The following is a 23,761-nucleotide window of genomic DNA, read 5'->3' on the forward strand; positions in this document are numbered from 1 at the left end:
GCTGCGACATCTGCAAAAATCCCACGTCTTTGATTCACTGTCATCGATCATCCGCCATACAGTCCCGACGTGGCCCCATACGAGTTTCATCTATTTACGAAACTAATAGAACACCTTCGAGGTCTTCACTCTGATAGTGCTGACTTGGTGTAAGCAGGGCTGAGATTGTGGCTCCATCAACAAACGCTCTACAGTGACGGTATCAACAAACTGATCCCTCGTTCGGAGAAATACGTTCGTCGCGAGGGTGACTTGAGAAATAAATGTGTAGACACGAAGAAAAAAGATGTAGAATGTTAATAAAGTTTCTTTTTTGAGGGGAAAAAAAACCACACCTTTAGCAGGTGTCACATTCAGTGGCATTATTTTTTGACACGCACTCGTATATCGAAATGGTCTATGTACCTGCGTAATTTTTGTAAAATGTGTTTCTCTTTAAATATATGCAGGAAATGTCACTTTTCACAACATTTGTGTATTTGTTGAAATAAGGGTAGTGATTTAGAAGCGAAAAAAATTTTTGAGGCACCGGAGGGATTGGAACCCTTGGTCTCCTGTTTACTAGACAGGCGCTTTAACCAACTTTTTTTCAGTGTTATTTATTAACAAAAAACAACAAATTACTGGCATTAATTCAAAATACAACTGGAAATGAATAAACTGGCAGGGAAACAGAATTAACATCTGAACTAAGGTACAGTGTGTATGCAGTTAGCTTTATAATAGCATTAGCTAACACAAATTTGACCTGCAGGATGTGTAAAATCTATCAGTTAATGTGTTTCATATTTTATTTGATACAACAAAAGTTGAAATTCTTCTTGGGTTTTTGGCTGGGTACAAGCATTAATTTTTGGTGGCATGTCTCACAAATGAAAATTTGTGCAATATCAATGATCTTACCCAGGTGAACACCCAAGAAGAATTTAAATTACATATTCAACAGAAAAATTTCTGGTTATAAGTAAAGTACAGTTTTCTTAATTCAGTTTCTTTTTAGCTTATTTATGGCAACTGTAACAACCTTTTTAAGTATACATAATTTTAAAAGAAATTCGAAGTACAATACGTTCCTAAGAAAAATGTACTTGAACAGATAGTGGTTACTGCTGGGTGCAGGAACCTATGAATCAATTATGGCCCTCTAGTAACAGTTTAGTGCGTTATTGCGGACTCCATAGTGAATGAGAAACAAATTCTGGAGATCATTAGCACTGGATCCTCTTGTTATTACATCAGCAGCTGTTGTGAGGAAATACATTGTACTGAAGACAACAACATTAATGGAGAAAATGTATGAATAAATCTAGTCACTCCTAACGGTGTAGGTATTGTTACTGATTTTTGTTGAAGAGCTGTTCGCAGAGCAGAAACACAATCTTGAGACCACATGAAAAGATTTTTATTTGTGGATCTGATTCTTCTGAATGACATGTTTCTGTTCTTGCAATGTCATTTTCAAACGACTTAATCTTTCTTCTGCTTGGCTGCATCTGCACTGTGCTTCCTGTAACTGTCGCTGGAGGCGAATAAGCAAAGCATTGTCCCGTTTCTTTAATATTAGTATTTCTTCTTTCAGTTTTGTTTCTGTTTGCAAATTCATATTTATTTGCCTTCTGTTCTCAGCAATTTTGTTCTCTAGTAGTTTCTTCCTTGTGTAGAGAGTATCTATCTTCTTCCTCACAGTTTTATCTCACATATTTGCAGCAGACGACAGTTTGTTGTCACCGTATTTCTCCATTATCTGATAATATTTATTGTGATGAACCATTTCATGTGACAGTATTAAGCTGGCTTTCGCTTGCTGAAACTGCTTGTCACCTGTTGCAAATGAAATATTTTCAGTTTTTTCATACAGGTTCTGTAATGACGTCATTATATCAGCAATTGATTCTTTTAAATTATTTAGCTGCATCTCAGAATTTCTTCTCTTTCGAAGTACTCCCTCATATTCATTTTTCTCATTCTGATGTTGTAGTTTCACTTTTTCCAAATCCTGCCTTGCTATGTCAACTTGTTTTTCAACTTCATTTTGTTTCTTGAACACTTCATCCAGTATAGATGACAAGTCGACTATTTCTTCATTCGTAGTCATGACATTAGCTCTATGCATTTTTTCCCCCGGTGTCCGTTCAACTGTGGTCATGGACACAAGCAAACTCTCTCTTCCTTCATTTGTCTTACAAAGTGTACGCAACAGCTGCGCCTCGTTCTTTACGACAAATCGAAGTCAAGTCCCGCAGAACGGAAACAAACACAGTTTTAGTTTCTTACGTCGATATGGATCTGATCGACAAGAGAACACTTTGGTAACAAAATGGAATAACTAACAACGGAAATATTGGTTCGGTTATAGGACTGCAGATATTCAAATACTCGAAAACGCTGTTTTTCATGAAGTCGCTTCTTTGCTTATGTAGTTCTTTAGTTACTTTGGAAATAGAATTACGATGCTAAACTTGTTTAGCACAGAAAATATTTTTCGAATTTCGTAGCACGGATTTATGTGAGAGTACAGTTTATAGCTATACGCGATATTGTGCAACCAAATTTTAAAACTTTTGTTCTTTCTACTGAAATAACCAGTCGTGGAAGTAATATAGTATATTAAAAATTTAGGGCTCAGCCGGGATTTGAACCCGGGACCTCCTGCAAAGCAGGGATCATACCCCTAGACCACTTTTTTTTTATAAAAACCTTTATTAAAAAAAAATGTTACACATTCCAAATACATACTAAGTTATACATACATGAAGTTATTTAAACAAAACGGTTTGATCATTTCAACTACGCTGACGTTAAGGAAAGACAACAGAAGATTGTGTTACTGACTAAATTACCAGAAAGAATTAAATTAAACATCAAGAAAACAATTTTAAAGACATTCAAACTTCAACCTGAAGAAGTAAAATCAGCACTTCGAATTATGAGCTGCAATCTTTACAGAAGCATAATTAGTTCTTTATGATGGATATCAGCAAGTTTGTGGGATAATTTTAAATATAAAGCAGTTTAATAATCATATTAGACAATTTCTGAAATACTTGAGAATGGCGGAAAGGAGATAAAGAATAAAGTTGACTAGCCTTCCAACTACACTTTCTGGACATTAATTGAATCTAAGTATCTGAAGTGATCAGATCTATATAATCAGTCTTTCACTGCAAAAATGAACAGGGCAATGTGCCAGCCATTGAATATTACATTTATCATATAGAATCTTATGATTTTAACCAATCGATAAGGACATTTCTATAAAAACCGTCTTTTTCCAAATTTCTAGTATAAGCCAATAATGCACCTTTAATGTTTTGTATTTGGCACTATTAGACACACAATCTCAATGTCACATAAGTTCTGTACATTAGCTTATAAATTTCAAAAAACTACTCTCTGAAGTAGAAAAAGCACACATCATAAATATACTGTAAAATCTTAAATAGTATCCTTAAGGTAACTACAATACATCACTGTCAACACAGTCTTCTTTTTTATATTAACCAATGCCCATTCTTTCAAATACAATTTTTAGCATATTACCGAACTTTTTCTTGTGATTCGAATAGCTTCTAATTTTGTGGAACTCACACAGCATGTGTACCTTGAACTCTATGATGCAATCGGATCCTAATTTGTTAAGGACGTAGTTGACAAAATTTCCCAGCAACCAGTACACAGCGTTATTTTTTGCTTCTGGGAAATAGCGTGCTTCAGGCCTGTGTATCAATGACAGCGATATATACTCAGGGGATGTTCTTGTAATCAGAGCTATTTGCTCGCGGATCCACTTCCAACTATTCATGTGACCACTGCAGGTATATCTATGAATTACTGTGTCAACTAGATGGCATTGTTGACATAAATTTGTTTCACAGAGTCCGATTGCGTGCAGTCTTTCATTGGTGCTAACTATGTTGTTAACTGTCTTGTACCATGACGTTTTTATATTAGACGTGAGCACATTAGAACTAATGTTTTTCCAAATCTCAGTCCACTCAATGTTTGGAAACTGTCATTCTGTTTTGTTTCTTCCTTCGCTTTTCTTTGGAAACTGTCATTCTATTTTGTTTCTTCCTTCGCTTTTCTTTCGTTCCCGCATTATGGATCTCGATGTTAAGTGTCGGGACTGCCTGAGTTCGACACTGACATAACTAAACTCAACATAGAAAATCCTCACGTGCCGTAAGCGACTGTTGATATTCTGCACGTCAGTCGGGGGAAGCAGGCTTGGAGGTTTAATGATCTCGAAAAGTTGGCTGGTTATGCTTTCTCGTGAGTCTCTTATTAAATTAACTTGCCTTTTGATAAAAAGAGCAGAGGCTTTATCCGTTATATCAGTTAATCCTAGGCCACCATTTTTAGGATCTAAAGTGGCTACTTTAGCAGGTACTCTGAACACTTCACCTCTCCACAAAAAGTTTGTGATTTTGGACATTATTCTCCTCGCTATCATTCTCGGTATTGGAAACAGCTGGGCAGTATAATAAGCCTTAGCAAGGATGCATGAGTTGATATACTGTGTTCTTTGAACTTGGTTCATATATCGAGTTAAATTCTCTACAATGGCTCCTTGAACTTTATCTGCTGCAACTTTCCAATTTAAAGCCGTCATTTTCATAGGGCATGCTGTCAGGGTGATCCCAAGTGTTTTATGTTGTCGGACTAATTTTGCCCACTCGACGTTGATATTATCAAAACCCCTGAGATTTAACATCTTACTTTTTTTTCCGTTTGCATTGGCTCCAGATGCTCTACAGTACGAATCAATCACTGTTGCTAGCGTGGTTACCTCGTCATTATTCCATATAATGACCCCTATATCGTCAGCATAGGCTCTTATAACTGTTTTATTTCCTGATAATGTTAAGCCTTTTAATGTAGCATGGACATGTCGGAGGAAAGGTTCCAGCGAAATGGCGAAGAGCGATATGGACAGAGGACTTCCTTGAGGAACTCCTCGTTGTATTTGCATCGGCCTGGATTGTTGACAATTCACTGCTATTTTAGCATTTATTCCAGTTGCTATGTTCTTAATCAACTGTATGACCCTATCGTTGAAACCTATTTTCTTCAATGTCTGTAGAAGATATTCATGGTTTACTACATCGAACACTTTATAAAAATCTAAAAACAATAAAGCACACTTTATGTTTGTTACAGAAGTTATTGCAATGATATCCCTGAATTCCGCTAGATTTTGAAAAATGGTTCTGCCTTGCGCACAGTTCTGATGTTGACTAATAATTTTATCTGTAAGGCATGAAATTCTCTTGTTTATAATTCTAGCTATTAATTTATAATCAGAATTCAGCAGTGAAATTGGACGAAAATTATTTAAATCTTTGTTTCCATTATTTTTTGGCACCAGAACAATTTTACTCTCCTTAAACTCAGCCGGAATCATTTTACCCTGAATAACCTCATTTACAATGTCCGTGATTTTCGCACCTACTATTGGCCAGTAAAGGATGTAAAACTCTGCTGGCAGACCATCCGGTCCTGGGGGTTTTTTTGGCGGTGAGGCGCACGGAGCCTCATACACGTCTTCTTCACTGACAACCTCGAGAAAATTTTCGTTGTCACCTTCTGTCAGCTGTGGGGCTAGGATGTCAAGGAATTCTTCCAAGGAAGCATCACTACTTTGATGTACAGAATATAGCTCGCAATAATAGCGATAAATCTCGTCCATGATATCCTGCTGGGTTCTGATAATCGTACCATGTTTTGTTCGAATTTCTTCAATAAAAGTCCTTCTCCCGTTTTTCGTATGCTTCACTAAATGATATCGGGAAGTAGTTTCATCTTCTGACACCGAATTTGCCTTCGATTTTAGTTTCAACCCTTCCATTTGACTTCTCTTGATATTAAGTAACTTGGCTTTGACTTTTTTGATGTCTGCTATCCGAAGTGAGGAACCTGCTGCAACTTGATCATATAGATCTCTCAAAACGGAATAGTAGGATTCTATAGTGCATTTCATTTCCCTTGCGCTCTGGGCACTGTATTGAATAAGAACTTTCCTCAACTTTGGCTTTGCCATTTTAACCCACCAGTCAATAGCAGTGGCATATCTACTACGGGCTCGCAGGCATATTGCCCATGTTTCTTTAATCAGATCTTCTAAATCATGATTTACTAACAAGGAAGTGTTCAAATTCCACTGATTCTTGAATCGTCGAACCACCTGTCTTGTTAGATTTATGCAAGCTAAGACACTTGAATGGTCTGAAAAGTACGTAGGAATGGTTTCTACTTTTGTCACGGAAGTTACAAGATTTTTAGAAATATATAGTCTATCTATCCTGCTACATAATGTTGCCGTGACATAAGTGAACTCAACAGTGGAGGGGTATTTGATTTCCCATATATCCTTTAATTCTAAACCAGTAACTAATTGTTTTAGTTCACTTGAGAAATTACAATTAGGTAACTGATCTTTTCTATTTAAAACACAATTAAAATCACCTCCAAGTATTAACTGTCTTGGCGATTTCCTTAACAAGTATATCAAGTCATCTTTGAAGAAACGTGCCCTGTCAGCTTGATGAGAACTTCCTGAAGGGGCGTACAAATTGATGATAGTCACATCATAGATATTTAGTCCTATTCCCCTTCCGGATTCCAGTCGTTCCACCTCGCTTACCGTAATCCCTTCCCTCACCAAAATAGCTGTTCCAACACTTGTTTCGGGAGACACATTTATGTAACTGACAAAACCGGTAATTACCAAATCCGAAATTAGAACTTCTTGTAACAGGGCAATATCAGTCGCGGATTCGTACAAAAATTCCTTAAGGGCCGATAATTTCAAACCGGTCGTGATTTTATTTATGTTTATAGTGGTGACAGAATAAGATTGCGTCATTGTGCTGTCACTATGTAGTTGTTTTGATGAACTAATTTAGTTTACTGTGGTTCAGGGTTCAGTTAAGCTGTAACAGTTTTCTCGGAAGGCTGAACAAGGAATAACACTTCAATCAGTTTATTAGTTACTGTCCCGTTTTTTTCTACTTCTGATGTTTTCTCTTGTACCGCAAGCAGACTGATTTCCTGGTAAACTTCCTGATTTTTCCTCCAGTGATTCGTGTACGACCGTTTCGGACTGAACATTCTTTGGGCTTGGGTCGCCCCTACCGGATTTTCCCTTCCCTTGGTTACGAGCTACATTCTCATTTGGTTGCGTCGGTATTTTACTTCGCGGCTTATCTGGAGCAGCAGCAGACGCTTCAACAATTTCGGTTGCCGGCGCCTGCCCTGAGGTGTTGACCGTGATTTCAGTTTGGCCACCACTTCCTCGTTCTTTATTAATTTCACTCACTTTCTGATCGAGGGAAAGGAATGGAGACTGGAGTTTTGCAGCCTCTCCCTGAATTTGTTTATTAACAGATAGATTCTGATCTTTGCAGTCGGCTACTGCACCTGTTGTTTCTTGCAAATTAATGCTGCTTACACCCCCTTCATTTACTGGTACCGTATGTGTATTATCTTTCTGTTCATTAGTTGCCATTCGCATTTTGCCTTCAGGTTCCTCTGCCTTCTCATCGCACTGTTTTTGCTTGCGAAGTGAGGGAGTGGGACAAGACAGCTCGTCCTCTGAACAACTATCAGTTATCTCCAGAGGTCGTTTTTTCGGTTGCGTTTCAGTTTCACGAGTAGTGGCAACAGGGTTTCCTTTTGTTGTTAACGAGGGAAATTTACTGTTATCGTGAAGGGAGACATCAGCTTGGCCCGCTGCGTTAACATCCTCAACCAGTTGTTCCGGGCTATTCTTTGGTAACAGATCATTTAAGGTAAGCTTCTGACGCTGTATCAAATTACTTTTAAGAACAACAGTTCGCCGCGGACATTCCTGTCTGAAGTGGCCCGTTTCGTTACATATATGACATGTAGCTTCCTGACCTGTGCATACAATTTGTGCCTTATACCCACAAACAGTTATGTGAGACGGAATATTCGTCTTAACGTCCATCTCTACACAGCGGACCCCGTTAAAACACTGCAGTTGAAAGCGAGGCGACCATCTTTCATTTGCAATTGATTTAACGTCTCCGTAGTTTGAAAGAGCTTCCTTAATCTTATCATTTTCAATTTCAATGGGAAGATTCAAGACACGAACGGTTTTGTAATGAATATCCGCTCTATAGATGGAAACCTTACTTTTATAACCATTTCTATGCACAAAATCTACTTCATAGCCCCACTTTTGTAACACTTTATCAACAGTCGAAGCACTGATTAACTTGACAAAAACACAGTATTTTTCCTGATCCAGTTGCCAGGTATGAACGGTTTCAGAATTTAGACCAATTACCTGTGTAATCCAGTCATCTATTTCCAGGGATGTCGGCTGAACAGGACGGGATTCCTTGTCAAAAGCAAAGACCAGAGTATTCTTCCTGAGGTTTGTAGCCATGGTTAATCCAGCGAAGCAATTTCGGTTAAACAACCGAAATTCTAAGTAGCAGCAGCAAGACCAGAAAGAGCGATCAGATCACAAGTAACAGGAACGAACACGGAGATTAACGGACGGACGGCACTGGGCGAAGCACAAGTACAGCGATGTAAACTCTGAAGCGCAGCGCAACAGTTAACAGCGGCCACTCGCGAGCGCGGCTGAAACGGAACTGAGCCACGGCGCCATGTTGGATACGTTCCCTATATGGCGGATATTACGGGAAGTAGTTGTGCTAGTTCGTGCTATTAAGTAATGTCACTTTTCGTTGTTTCAAATTTCTTTTCTACAATATCACATTAGTAGATGCGAAGCTAAAGAAAAGAAACTGCAACGAGACAGTACATGTACTTTACTTTTTCCTCACGGCAATGTAGCATAGAGTTTAGCTTTTCATATGTAGAACGAAAGCTAGCCTACTGCTTCTTATCTGTGTTAGTAACCAGGCCGTGTCAATTTAATGCGAAAAGCGTCAACCGTGCGGAGTATATTTCGTGCTTTCGTTTGCAGCCGGTGTGAAAAGTGCTGTTACTACTCTCGTGGTGTAATGACACGTGCTTGTCCCAAGTGCTGTCGTGATATAGGCCTAATCGTGCCCGGCGTCATTGCAGATACCACATCGAAAGATGATGTTAAGTTTGTACAGTATAATGCGTGTTGCTGATATATAATGAGACATATAAATACATAGACAGCAGTTAAAAATTTTGAAGATGAAGTGACACTATCAGTATCAAGGCAGTATAAAGCAGTGTGCATGTGCGGTTTCGTATATTTTAGGATAAGTTGATGACTCATGAACTAAGACAACTTCGCTTGGATGTTTCATAACGCATTTTTTTTTTTTTTTTAGATTTCCTTGCCGTAAATTTGTTTTTCTTTCGTCGTTGTGTTTGTTTTAACTCCTCAAATACTGATTTCATCTCCGCACCTCGAGAATGCTAGTTTGGTGAAATCGTCTTTAACGTAGACTCACGCAGTATTGGTTCATTGTAGCAAGGGCATTGTAGTGAAATGCATCCTAATATAAATCCATATGGCTTAGCGGAATAAAAATGTTAAATGTATATTCAGTTGATTAAATTTCAGGCTTGCAGCCATGTAAATTCCAACTCTTTCAGAGATGTCACTGGTGAGTTTTGTTTTATGGGCATTAAGCCATGGTCGAAATCCTATTTCTCTGCCCAACGTTTCGTCTTCCAATGCTGGAGACATCATCAGCGTCTATAAAGATTCAGATAGTATTTTCAAACTTGAACAAGTTCAGAAACCGAATTGTTTGTATTGTACCTTCACAGAACTTCCAGTCTCAATCCCAGGCAGAGAAGAGTAGGGATCAAAACAGAGGTGGACTGGTATAAAAGAATTTGTGAACCACAGTATTTGGAGGACGAACTCGATCATTTAAGAATATCTTTCTAAAGAAACAGCTACCCTGACAGAGAGGTAAATAGAGCAATACACCCAAAAGGATCTGGGAATGTTATCGAAAAAGAACCAACTAAAGGGACACTTTTCCATCTATTCGCAGGAACAGTCCAGTCACGGATCGCACCAGAAGAGTGTTAAGAAGACACGGTATTAACACAGCATTTAAACCAACAAGTAAGGTACGCGAATATACGAACACTGCAAAGAGCCTACGCCCTCCGTGGCAGAGGTATAAAATATTGCAGCACATGCGGTCAAGTGTACATACTAGCTACAAATATAAGCATTAATACCATACTTGAGGAACACAGGAGCAATTGTCATCTGGGAAACACGAATAAATTGCAGTAGCAGATAATACACTGAGACTGTGGAACCAGAAATTCGTTTCTCCGATACTATTGTTTTATCAAGATCCAGTCATTACTACGCTTAAAAATCTAAAAGCACAAAAACAACTTTAACAGAAAAGAAGAGGGATTGAAATAACAGAAGCTGTGAGCCGTAGTGGTAAATAAAGCAGACAACGTCAATTCTTCCCCACTATAAAGCCCGTAACACACGTCGGTGCGACTCGGTGCAGCGATCTGATGATATTACGAAACGACAGCTCCGTGTACACTGTTAACAGTTCGACTTGCTGAGCTGAAGTTTGAAATTACTACCTGAATCTTTATAGCCTCTAATTATGGAAACGTTAGGCAGAGAACTAGGCCTTGGAGCACGGCCTAATGCCCGTAAAACAAATATAATCATGGACGCTAATACCGGCCGCGAAAGCTTGCAGTGTATGATTTTCCGCTGATGTTTTGACCCCGTATCTTCCGCCCGTCCTTAGAGCGACCTGAGAATGGGAGGGAGATACGCGGCCGAAATATCAGTGGAAGAGTTCGCGTTTACACGGCAGCAAGCCGAAATTTAATGGGTTATTCATTACGCCGTGCAAAGCTGAAAATAAACTTTAAATGTATTTTAATGTACCATATGCCCTGATGAAGAATTTTCAACAGTACCAAAATTGTCTTGTCTATATGCAGAGCACGACGATACAATTTACTTCCTCGTGGTGATTTATGTGTGTCCGTCGTCACACATTGTTAGCTTTCTGGGTTCTCAGACGAGTATGTGTTTGTTTCAGTTTGTCGGAGTTGCATCGTACGTCACCTTGAGAAGAGCAAGTTCTGCCCTATCTGCGATGTCCAGGTGCACAAGGCGAAGCCACTGCAAAGCCTCCGGTATGTATTTCGCTGTGCGTTGTCAACATACTGACGCTGAAATTTCTTTTTATCCATGCGCTGAGCACTTGGAATGGATCATGTTGCACTCAGACAGAGAGAACTCCCAGTGATGTTGGTGGATATATATACCTTGTACGTGATTTTTGTTGAATGTAACATTGATGGATCATGAAGTAAGGTACCGACAAGGCTCTTATCGATCACAACGTTGGTTTCAACACCATGGCGCTTCACTAGGCGTGATCCTGTTGCTGCCTTGCTCGGACCTTTGCAATGACTTAGTTAGCCAGTTACAGAGTCTAATGTCCGGCATCTCAAAATATACTAAATATCATCAAAAATTCAAAATGGGTTACCAAACCTCTCGTTTTTCACCTAACAACGTGTTCGGGATCAATTTTCTTCAAATTCTTAAACAACTCAAGAATAGAGGTGACAGATTAGAACTTGTTTATCATTTCGAATATGAAAACTGAAAATAATTATTTTGACTTACCTTGTTTCGTGACGCGTTTCCTTCACATGGTCGGCACAGCAGTCTACTTAAGATTCCTGATGCAATGCAGAAAGATATTTGGTTCGTCAATTATTCAGTATTAATGTTACTAATAAATATCGCAGGTTTTCATATGCACTGTTAGAATATTTGCTCCATACTTTGCAAGTGATTATCCTCAAAATAAACATTTACAGACACAACGCAACACGTGCGAGAAACAAAGCCAACTTTCACATCTCGTTTCCTTCCAGCTACATACAACAGCAGCTTCTCACAACTAATACAGAGGAACAAAGATAAGACATCAATCACACAAGTTCTTTTACACAGCAAATGAATGAATTATTGATAATTAGCTTTCATGTACTGAAAAATAAACGTTCCTTTTAATTTTGTAAGTTTTTCGCCACCCTGCTGTGTCATGCGGATGTGTTTTTATTGTGACTGTTCCTGTACCGATCGGAGGACCACCCCTGTTCATGTACAGGTCGGAAGATTACCCCTAACGTTGTTTGTAAGCATACACATAAGAGGTGCGACAATAAAGTAATGAGACTGATGTGATAAAAAATGTTACTTACCGTTTTAGTCAACTTTAGTGTTGTCAAGTAGTTCCCTTCTGATTGCACACACTTTTTCCAGCGCTTATGCCATTGATGGTAACATTTCTGGAACTCATCTTCTGTAATATCCTCCAAGACTCTCGTCACAGCTTTTTTGACATCTTGTGTTGTTTGAAAATGGTGTCCCTTGACCGCCGTTTTGACTCTTGGAAATAGATAATGGTGCGGCTGATCCCGGCGGAGGTTCGAGTCCTCCCTCGGGCATGGGTGTGTGTGTTTGTCCTTAGGATAATTTAGGTTGAGTAGTGTGTAAGCTTAGGGACTGTTGACCTTAACAGTTAAGTACCATAAGATTTCACACACATTTGAACATTTTTTTGAAATAGATAAAAGTCGCACGGAGCGATATCTGGTGAATAATGTGGCTGTGGTAGTACTGAAATTTGTTTTGAGGTTAAAAATTGCTGTACTGACAGAGCAGTATGGGATGGTGCATTATCGTGGTGCAGAATCCAACTATCAGCCATGTTGGCACGGACACGAAGAACTCTTTTACGAAGTCTTTCTAAAATTTCTTTGTAGTAATATTGGTTAACTGTTTGTCCAGGAGGCACTCCCTCTCTATGAACAATTCCTTGGAATCAAAAAAGCACACACGCATCCATTTCACTTTTGACTTTGACATGCGAGCTTTTTTTGGTCTGGGGGATTCCTTTGGGCACCATTGCGAACTTTGGCGTTTTGTCTCTGGATCGTACTGAAAAAATCGACTTTCATCACCAGTGATAACACGGCTCAACAATTCTGGACTGATTTTCGTTTGCTCTAACAGATCGGCTGCAACATTTTTCTGTGTTTCTCGCTGTTGTGGTGTGAGATTTTTGGGGACTATTTTTGTACAAATCTTTCGCATACCAAGATTTTCAGTTATTACTAGACGAACCGTTTCTCGATTGATGTTCAGTTCTTGTGCAATCATTTTCACGGATAATCTTCTATCAGATCGTACGAGTGCACGCACCCTGGCCAAGTTGACATCCGTCCGTGAGGTTGATGGTCGTCCACTGCGGTCTTCATCTTCAACATTCGTTCTGGCTTCACTAAACATTTTAAGCCAACGAAAAACTTGAGCTCTTGACATATCATCCCCTCCAAAAGCCTTTTGAAGCTTACCGTGAGTTGTCGTGGCGTTTTCGCCCAATTTAACGCAAAAAGAAATGGCATACCGTTGCGCGATATTATGCGGTTCCATTTCCGGGACGAGAGACACAATCACGTGTTAACTTATTACAGCACAACTCACGACTGAGCTGTTAAATCCATGTGCCGCTTGGACTAGAAGCAGACCAAGGTCGAAGATATTGTGCCTACGCAAGCCTGCAGGGTTGCCACCTCTTGCAAAGAAAATTAGTCTCATTACTTTATTGTCGCACCTCCTAGTTACATGAGCGTTTCCTACTGTTTAAACGCCGTACTCGAATGAACCGTAGCATTTAAGTTGAAAGTGAAGTACCAGTAGGGAAGTTTTAGAGACGTTTGCGGAATAGTAGAGTGAACATACATCATGCCACGTAGGGCAGTCGTGTCGCATCACGTTACGTGCCAGACGGCTTGTGAACCGGGGAAGTTACTCGACGGGTGCACCGGAGTCAAAGTGATGTGGCGCGGAATGGAATCACTTCCAGATGACAGTCGTGTGAAGGGCTTACGCCGTACAGGCCGTCCACGTTCGTCAGATGCACGGGATTATCGGAATCAACAACTTTTGAGTCAACCGTGTGCTGAGTGCTCCAGAACGGAATTTTGGATTCGAAGAGGCTAGAAGACGTCGTGTATCGCATCAAACTTTGAGGAGACGGTTGCATGATGCGACTCTCCGCTCCCGACGTCGATGTCCGGCACCACGTAGTACACCACAACAGTATGGACTCCATTACAGACGGGCAAGAGATCGTGCACAATGTATGCCCCAGGACTTGCGTCACATGTTGTTCACAGACGACGCTCGGACCTGTTTGTACCTTTATAATAGCGTCCAACATGCTTGTAGACAACCCAGAAATGTCGAACGCCTCCAACACTGTGTCCACATGTGCAACATGGTGGTGGTGGAGTGATGTTCTGGGGTGGCATTACGTGGCGCCACCGTACATCTCTCGCTGTTGTTGAGGGCAGTGTCACTGCTCTACGGTACAGGGACGAGATTCTGCAACCATAGAGGGATCATCTCGCCAACAGTTTGGCGACAAATGTGTCTTGATGGATTATAATTTGCGTGCTATGTCCTGTTTCGCGGATATGTTCCTTCGTCGTGCTAAGATCACTAGAATGGTGTGGCCTACCTGTTTCTTGGACATGAAGCCAAACAAACATGTTTTTGGACGTCAACGACGACGTACTCTGCGCTACTTTATGCTGAATCGCCATTGAAGAGTGGGGCATTTTAGAGCAGGGCTGGCCTAATGATCTCATTGATGGTATGCCATGACGGATTCGAGCCTGCATCCGACCAAGACAACATTCCACCCGATACTGACATTGCTCAGGTGCGCTGTGAAAAACCATCCATGGGTAACAGACTATTCTGTCAGTACAGAAATGTTTTTTTGTTTTTGTTTTGTATTTGGTGGTTCGGACACACTCCAAATGAATATACATCGATCATAAGCATGTCCCAGAACCAATCTTGCCATGAATTTCGAAATAAAGAGGAGATGCAAAATATTTGTTGATTTGTGTAGTCGCGCTGAGTGACCGCGCGGTTTGAGGCGCCAGATATCGCGACATTGGAACTTTCCTGCACAAAATCGTATACCGTGATTTGATAGTCACTGTGTGGAGTATAAAGCAACATCGATCGCCTCGCAGGAAGCGTATTTGTCGATTTTATCGCTGACGATCAAATAGTCCTTTTCAGTGAACTGCAGCCCTCTTCCACATAGAAAACGCTAACTGTGTATGTGTGTGTGTGTGTGTGTGTGTGTGTGTGAGAGAGAGAGAGAGAGAGAGAGACAGATAATCAATATTTACGTCTTTTATTCATTAACAGAGAGAAGTTTGCGTGGATTTACTAAAGCAGACATTCTGCCACTGCCGTCTATTTGTTATAGTGAAGGAACATACTCTGAGAACATCGCATGTATTCCAATAATATTCTTGCTCTTGTACTAATACGACGGCTCTGGTTCTGTCGATTTAATTTCAGTTAAAACCTCTATACGGATGACATGTTGTTTGCACTATATTTTATTGCACAAAAGGCACGCAGTAACGATTTCTCTGTCGTGGATGAAGAATTTCAGGACAATTTGCCGTATGTTTCGTTAACTGTCCTAGCAGAGCTGGCTGTTCATCGGGTAGCTTGAGAGTGTTTCAGTAGTGAAGATCCATAAGACGCGGAATCTGAGCGCTTCTATTCGAAGAGCGACAAAGGACAAAGGTCACCACCGAGCGACGCGGTGGAGGGCTGCGGCACTGGTGGTACCGGGGTTCAGTTCCCTATCTGGCCGTCGTTATTTAGATCTCTTGCGTGGATTTACTAAATCGCTTGAGGCGAGCTCTGCTGTGGCTCCCTTGGAAACAATACAAGTGATTTGTGCTTCACCCTCATCCAGTTTGGGTCTTTTCCATAGACACTGTCCATTCAGCCAGCCTCCGAAATATGATTTTAAAAAGCTGTAATGAGTAAAACTTCTTTCTGTTAATGAATAAAAGGCGTAAATATTGATTCTCTCTCTCTCTCTCTCTCTCTCTCTCTCTCTCTCACACACACACACACACACACACACACACACACACAAAGACAGTTAACTAGATCGTTATTTGTCCAGCCGCTAAAAAGCTATTACTGCTTGGTTGTTATACCCACACAATATATCATTTTCCTTACAGCAGTTGAGCATAAGTTTAGCAATATTTTATTCATTTATGGATTTAATTTACTGAAAATGTAAGTGACTACGTATCTTACACGTAATAAGAGTTACTATTACAGCAATGAACATACATTTATTATATTTCAATAAATTAACGTCGCTGTTATATGGCATTAGTCATAAACACATTAGCTATTTGTTCTCATGAAGTTCAAATGTGTTTGAATTCCTAAGGGACCAAATAGCTGAGGTGGTAGGTCCCTAGACTTACACACTATTTAAACGAACTTACGCTAAGGACAACACACACACACACACACACACACACACACACACACACACACACACACACACACACACACACACCCATGGCCGAAGGAGGACTCGAACCTCCGGCGCGAGCGGCCGCGCAATTCGTGACATGGCGCCTCTAAACGCACGGCCACGCCGCGCGGTCTCTCATGAAGTAGTGAGTGCTATCGACAGGGGGTCTAGATTTCCAAAAGGCTTTTGATGCCATCCGTCACAAGTGGCCTCTAATCAAATTACGAGCCTATGGACGTTGTTGTGCGACTGGATTCGCGAGACATCTCGTAGTAATTGACGGAGTGTCATCGAGTAAAACAGAGGTGATGTCTGGCGTTCCCCAAGGAAAAGTTACAACCTTCCACTGTTTCTCATCTATATAAATACACTCACAGACATCCGAATCGGACGGAAATCGGTAGATGTGATCATCATGTACGGGTAAACAAATGGTAATGGTTTCAGAAAAATTGGGTGATTCAAGAGAAAGAGCTTCACGAACTGAGCACGTCAATAAGGCTTTGGTTCACCTCTGGCTCTTAATGCAAGTAGTTATTCGTCTTGGTATTGATTGGTTGAGTTGCTGGATCACCATCAGAGGGATATCGTGCCAAATTCTGTCCAATTGGTGCTTTAGATATTCAAAATCCCGAAATGGTTGGACGGCCCTGCCCATAATGCCCTTACGTTCTCAACTGAGAAGAGATCCGGCGACCTTCCTGGCCATGGTGTGGTGTGACAAACACGAAGACAAACAGTAGAAATAGAAACTCTCGCCATGTGCAGCCCGTCTCCATACACGTTCTCGCTGGTCGTCGAGGCTCAGTTCGAAGCTGGGTTCGTCACTGAAGACAATTCTACTCAATGAGATCGCTAGCCGAAGATGTGTCTGAGACGTCCTGGAATGTCAAAGAGACTGACGGCCCGACAACCAGGAGTGATGGTCTAAGGTGCCATTTAATTTCATAGCACAACCCCTATAGTTGTTATCCGTGGTGCCCTTGCAGCACAGCGGTACGTCGACAATATTCTACGCCCCGTTTTGTTGCCCCTCATGACAAGACCTCCTCTGTCCGCCCCGATAGCTGAATGGTCAGCGTGACGGACTGCCGTCCTAAGGGGCTCGGATTCGATTCCCTCCTGGGAACACACACACACACACACACACACACACACACACACACACACACACACACACACACACACAAATAAAACACGTGGAATTACATCAGGAGAGTGAGTGATCCCAATCTCGACTGATCCATGGTTTCTCAATTTCCTGTTTAAGAATTCACGAACATCATGATGGAAATTGTGTGGAGCACCATCTTGTTGGTAGATGAAGTCCACATTGTCGGTCTTCAGGTAAAGCATGAACCAATTTTGCAGCATATCCAGATACACGTGTCCTGTAACAATCTTATTGCAGAAGAAGAGATAGGGACCATTTGCAGAGGCACCCTGAAGCCTTAAACTGCTTATACTATGCCGGCTGCTGTGGCTGAACAGTTCTAGGCGCTTCAGTCCCTAACCGCGCGACTCTACGGTCGCAGGTTCGAATCCTGCCTCGGGCATGGATGCGTGTGGTGTCCTTAGGTTAGTTAGGTTTAAGTAGTTCTAGGGAACTGATGACCTCAGATGTTAAGTTACATAGTGCTCAGAGCTATTTGCTTATACTATACTGTGTTCTGAAGTGTCGTTAAACTATTACGGCAGACTGCTGTGAATGCATTTCAAGTGCAATATACGTTTCCTTGGCACCTGTCCCGCTCTTGTCTCACTGCTACGCTCTCGTGGCAGAAATCTGAACAATATTAAACTTTTTGAGTTTTTATACTGCTACGCTCTCGTGGTAGAAATCTGAACAATATTAAACTTTTTGAGTTTTTATATAAAAGTGTTGAGTTTTGTGACAATATGTCAATTAATGCTGCTAAAGTAAATTTATGAAATCGCTTCAGGCATTTATAATAACCTCGTATTAATATCTTTGATGCCCCATAGGGTTGTTAAGCTGTAGTCACCGTAATCCAGATGTGGGGATGATGTGGAGCGGTGGTGGTGTTGCAGGAGCGACCGGACGCTGCAGACGCTGGTGTACAAGCTGGTGCCCGGGCTGTACCAGGCCGAGGTGCGGCGCCGGCGGGAGTTCGAGGCGGGCCACGGGGTGCCGCCGCGGCCGCAGTCGCCTTCTTACTTCCTCTCCGCCGACGACTTCGTGCTGCTCGAGCTGGGATACCACCAAAGGTAACAACCTGTTACGTGCTCACAGCCGGCTTCCAACTCAGTATCTATAGTTACGGAGTTCATGAATCGTTGGTAATAGGTAAGTGACTAAACACCACGAAATAAGTGATGTAGTACATAAAAACCAAACTGTCGAAAATACTTTTTGTATATGTGCCAGCAATTTTTTTTGGAGAGCCGCCGACAGGGCACCACCGACCGTAGATCCTGAAAATGGCGGAGAACGAGGCAGAGAGAGCAGTTTGTATTCAAGAATTTGCCCGTAGCCAGTAGGTAGTGGGTGTGCATGTTTCAGAAGGGACTACCAGTTTTACAACAGCATAATGAAGTGGTACAAGAAATGCGAGGAGGATGGTTGTTTGCGCAATGCAAAACGTTTGGCCTGTTTGGGCATGTCAGAACAGATAGTGGACCGTATGAGGAGCGTGATGTTACGAAGTCGCATAAAGTCTACCTATCGAGCTAGTGCTAGGAACATCCGTCACCCTACAGTGTGGGAAACCTCGAAGACTTGCGACAGCAGCTGTTCTTACTCCCACTTCTGATATGCTGGGTCTGGTATGGGCGGAGTAGGACTACTGATTTGGGTGACCGACATAGAAAATACAAATTTATGAAAAAAAAGTCGGTGAGAGTTTGTACTGTACATATTGTATCATTCAATCTCTGTTGATCCATCATGGACAGGAGACATCGGCTGGTTAAGTAATTGTCAGTATCAGTGAAACTCTCCAACAGCCGTGTAACTGAGATGTTATTTTATTTTATGCATATGGGGCCTGAATATGGCATAGTGGAATGCCGAAACTGGTAGCCTTTATGGAAAAAGTTCAAGGCAATCGTAAAATGCGTTTTAGACAGGTACGTGCCGAGTAAAACTGTGAGGGACGGGAAAAACCCACCGTGGTTCAGCAACAAAGTTAGGAAACTACTGCGAAAGCAAAGAGAGCTTCACTGCAAATTTAAACGCAGCCAAAACCTCTCAGACAAACAGAAGCTAAACGGTGTCAAAGTTAGCGTAAGGAGGGCTATGCGTGAAGCGCAGTGAATTCGAAAGTAAAATTCTATGTACCGGCTTGACAGAAAATCCTAGGGAGTTCTGATAGCGTTACGGAGATGGTTAGCAAACTCAAGTGGCAGACTCTGCAAGAGAGGCGCTCTGTATCGCGGTGTAGCTTGCTGTCCAGGTTTCGAGAGGATACGTTTCTGGATGAGGTATCGAATATATTGCTTCCCCCTACTTATACCTCCCGAGGAGACAATGAATGTAAAATTAGAGGGATTCGAGTGCTCACGGAGGCTTTCCGGCAGTCGTTCTTCCCGCGAACCATACGCGACTGTAACAGGAAAGGGAGGTAATGACAGTGGCACGTAAAGTGCCCTCCGCCACACACCGTTGGGTGACATGCGGAGTATAAATGTAGATGTAGATGTAGAAAATAAATAACATCCTAGCTACGCGACTGTTGTAACGTTTCATAGCTACTGATAATTATCGTATCATTTGTTATGTTGTTCTTCGCCATTTATTTGTACCGCTTATTTTAAATGTTTCGTGAAATTAATAATTACTATGTATATAAATTGCCTAGTGGATAACACCCGAGGCTCTGTAAGGCTCTTCGCAAGTGATACAGTTGTTTATGCACTGAAGCGTCTAAGAAACTGGTATAGGCAAGCGTATTCAAATGCAGAGATATGTAAACAGGGAGAATACGGCGCTGCGGTCGGCAGCGTCTATATAAGACAACAAGTGTGTGGCGCAGTTGTTAGATCGGTTACTGCTGCTACAATAGCAGCTCATCAAGATTTAAGTGACTTTGAACGTGGTGTTATAGTCGGCGATGCAACACAGCATCTCCGAGGTAGCGATGAAGTGGGGATTTTCCCGTACGACCATTTCACGAGTGTACCGCGAATATCAGGAATCCGATAAAACATCAGATCGTCGACATCGCTGCAGCCGGAAAAAGATCCTGTAAGAACGGGACCAACGACGACTGAAGACAACGGTCTAACGTGATGGAAGTGGAATCCTTCCGCCAGTTGCAGCAGATTTCGACGCTGGACCATCACCAAGTGTCAGCGTGCGAACCATTGTTTTACTTAGTCATTCCGCTTTAGGGCGCTCCTTACGTCTTTTACGGCTGTTACTGTGTCCAGTGATCTGTTGCCAACAGTGTAACCGTACACCAGTGGATATCCTTGCTTATGTAGGAACAATACGTTAGACATGCTTATCTTCAAAGTCGATTGCCTGTCCCTCCACCAGTCATCGATCCACCGCAGGTCTGCCTACATTTCGCTACAGTCTTCCCTCGTTCCTAAACTTTTACACTGAAGATCCAAACAAACTGATAAATCTGCCTAATATCGTGTAGGACCCCCGCGAGCACGCAGAAGTGCCGCAACACGACGTGGCATGGACTCGTCTAATGTCTGTAGTGCTGTAGTGCTGAAGGGAACTGACACCATGAATCCTGCAGGGCTGTTCATAAATCCGTAAGAGTACGAGGGTATGGAGATCTCTTCTGAACAGCACGTTGCAAGCCATCCCAGGTATGCTCAATAATGTCCATGCCTGTGGAGTTTGGTGGCCAGCGGACGAGTTTAAACTCGGACGAGTATTCCTGGAGCCACTCTGTAGCAATTCTGGACGTGTGGGGTGTCGCATTGTCCTGTTAGAATTGCCCACCTCTGTCGGAATGCACAATGGACATGAATGGATACAGGTGATCAGACAGGATGCTTACGTACGTGTCACCTGTCAGAGTCGTATCTAGACACATCAGGGGCCCCATATCACTCCAACTGCACTTGCCTTACACCATTGTAGAGCCTCCACCAGCTTGAACAGACCTCTGCTGACACGCAGGGTCCATGGATTCATGAGGTTGTCTCCATACCTGTACACGTCCATCCGCTCGATACAATTTGAAACCAGACTCGGGAGACCAGGCAACAAGTTTCCAGGCACGAACAGTCGACTGTCGGTGTTGACGGGCCCAGCCGAGGAGTAAAGCTTTGTTGTCGTGCAGTCATCAAGGGTACATGAGTGGGCCTTCGTCTCTGAAAGCCCATATCGATGAAGTTTCGTTGAGTGGTTCGCACCCTGACACTTGTTGGTGGCCCAGAATTGAAATGTGCAGCAGTTTGTGGAAGGTTTGAACTTGTGTCACGTTGAACGCTTCTTTTCAGTCGTCTTTGGACCCGTTCTTGCAGGATCTTTTTCCGACCGTAGCGATGTTTGAGATTTGATGTTTTACCGGATTCCTGATATTCGCGGCACACTCGTGAAACGGTCGTACGGGAAAATCCCACTTCATCGCTACCTCGGAGATGCTGTGTCCTATCGCTCGTGCGCCAACTGTACACCACTTTCTAAATTGCTTAAATTTTGATAACCTGCCACTGTAGCAGTAGTAACAGATCTAGCAACTGCGCCAGACACTTGTCTTATATAGGCGTTGCCCATCGCAGCGCCATTTTCTGCCTATTTACACATCTCTGCATTTGAATACGGACGCGTATAGGAGTTTCTTTGGCGCTTCAATGTAAATTTCTGAAGAATAAGTAAATAATTACAGTTTTAAGCCTCGTTGTATGAAAATATTTCCGATTAATACTCCTGTGAATTCCTCACGAGGCATCACAGGCAGCCGGCCGCACGGTGGTTGTTTACAGCGAGATGCGGGACAGAAGTGCAAACCTTTCACAAATTGCTGTACATTTCAATGCTGGGCCATCACCAAGTGTCAGGGTGCGAACCACTCAACGAAACATCATCGATATGGGCTTTCGTAGCCGAGGGCCCACTTGGGTACCCTTGATGGCTGCACGACAGCATCTGAAAATCCAGCGGGAATTGCACAACAGAGATTCATAGCATAATTCATTATCAGCTTTCAGCACCGATTTTTCAGGCGATGCTATAGTACGCGTGGTTTGGATTAAAATAATTCCCCAAAAGAAATATTTAATAGTATAAAAGGCCGTTTTCTGCCATATCTTCGGAAGGAGCGGTGTAGATGATCTAAGACTGCAATCATTAAATGATCTTGGTGCCACGAGTATCCTTGCTTCAAATGTTTATATGACAAATACGGTCCATGTTGTTGTTCGAAGGAAACTGGGGACATCTAACAAGAGTGAATGAAAAAGTCATTGCACGGCAACCAGAATTAAAATTTTAATTCTTCATTATTCCACCCTGCTTTGTTATTATTCTTTATTAATTATCTTATTAAGGCGCCTGTTCTTCTCAATTTCGATACGGAAATAAATACAAATAGGAAAAAACTGCAGAATACATTTGGGAATCGAAGGTTCTGTCCTCAGCCTGATGCCTTGGTCGCTACCCAGCGGCGCTTTCGTTCAAAAGCGTTCAGATTGTGAATACATTGGAAGCAGTCGTTACAAGTTTTTCCTTGATTTGTAAGAAAATGAGCGTTTACGGACGCCACATTGATGATAAAAAATGTTCAGTTTTCACTTTTCTATCGACTCCGTCAATTTTGAGTCGAATATGTGTCATCAACTTCGGGGGTTATTTTCTAAAAAATGGGGATAAGAAGCGAGGTGGTGTTGAGTCGAAAGAAGTTAAGAGTCATTTTAGGTAGTACACTAGTGATGTGCCAAATATGAGCCGAACTGGGTGGTCGTCCCCTTCCTCTGCAACGTCGGATATTGCCGGCCTTCGTGGGGAAATCACTCGACCTGGAGCCAGCCTTAGTATTCTCCTACCGGGACCGGCCTCATTTAAGAGGATTAGGGAAAATCCAGCCCATCTTCTTCAGGCCAAAAAAAATCTCTTACCCCTGCCGCCGGAAACTGGCTGAGCCCACTTTAATAGCGGAAAGGGCCAGCACACATGGACGACCAGGAAATTATATGCCGCATCTTTAGGTTTACTGAATATGAAGTGACAATGCTGAATGTGCAAGCAACATGTTGAAGTTCAGTATTTCACTGATGTGCGTGCTTCGGGAGGAAGGACACGGTGCCGAGCGAGGGGGGATTCAAGCATCTACCTCGAGATGAAGTAGCAAACAGCATTATATGTATTCCATTGACGATATGGATGAAACTGTTGCTAGTCAGAAATTTTTTCGGTATTGTGAAGAATACAAAGAAACACCAATTTCGCCGGC

General features: G+C 42.0%; 1 protein-coding gene across 1 annotated transcript in view; it reads left to right on the forward strand.

Annotated features, from left to right (window-relative positions):
- The window catches only part of LOC126471113 (protein suppressor 2 of zeste-like), an 84,030-nt gene that overhangs the window by 34,252 nt on the left and 26,017 nt on the right, over positions 1-23,761 (forward strand). The window contains exons 2-3 of the mRNA XM_050099194.1: positions 11,022-11,118; positions 18,435-18,611. Coding sequence (XP_049955151.1) covers positions 11,022-11,118; positions 18,435-18,611 — 274 coding nt within the window. The remainder of the gene's footprint in view (positions 1-11,021; positions 11,119-18,434; positions 18,612-23,761) is intronic.

Source organism: Schistocerca serialis, chromosome 3 (assembly GCF_023864345.2).
Source record: "Schistocerca serialis cubense isolate TAMUIC-IGC-003099 chromosome 3, iqSchSeri2.2, whole genome shotgun sequence".
In the NCBI taxonomy this organism is placed as follows: Eukaryota; Metazoa; Arthropoda; class Insecta; order Orthoptera; family Acrididae; genus Schistocerca; species Schistocerca serialis.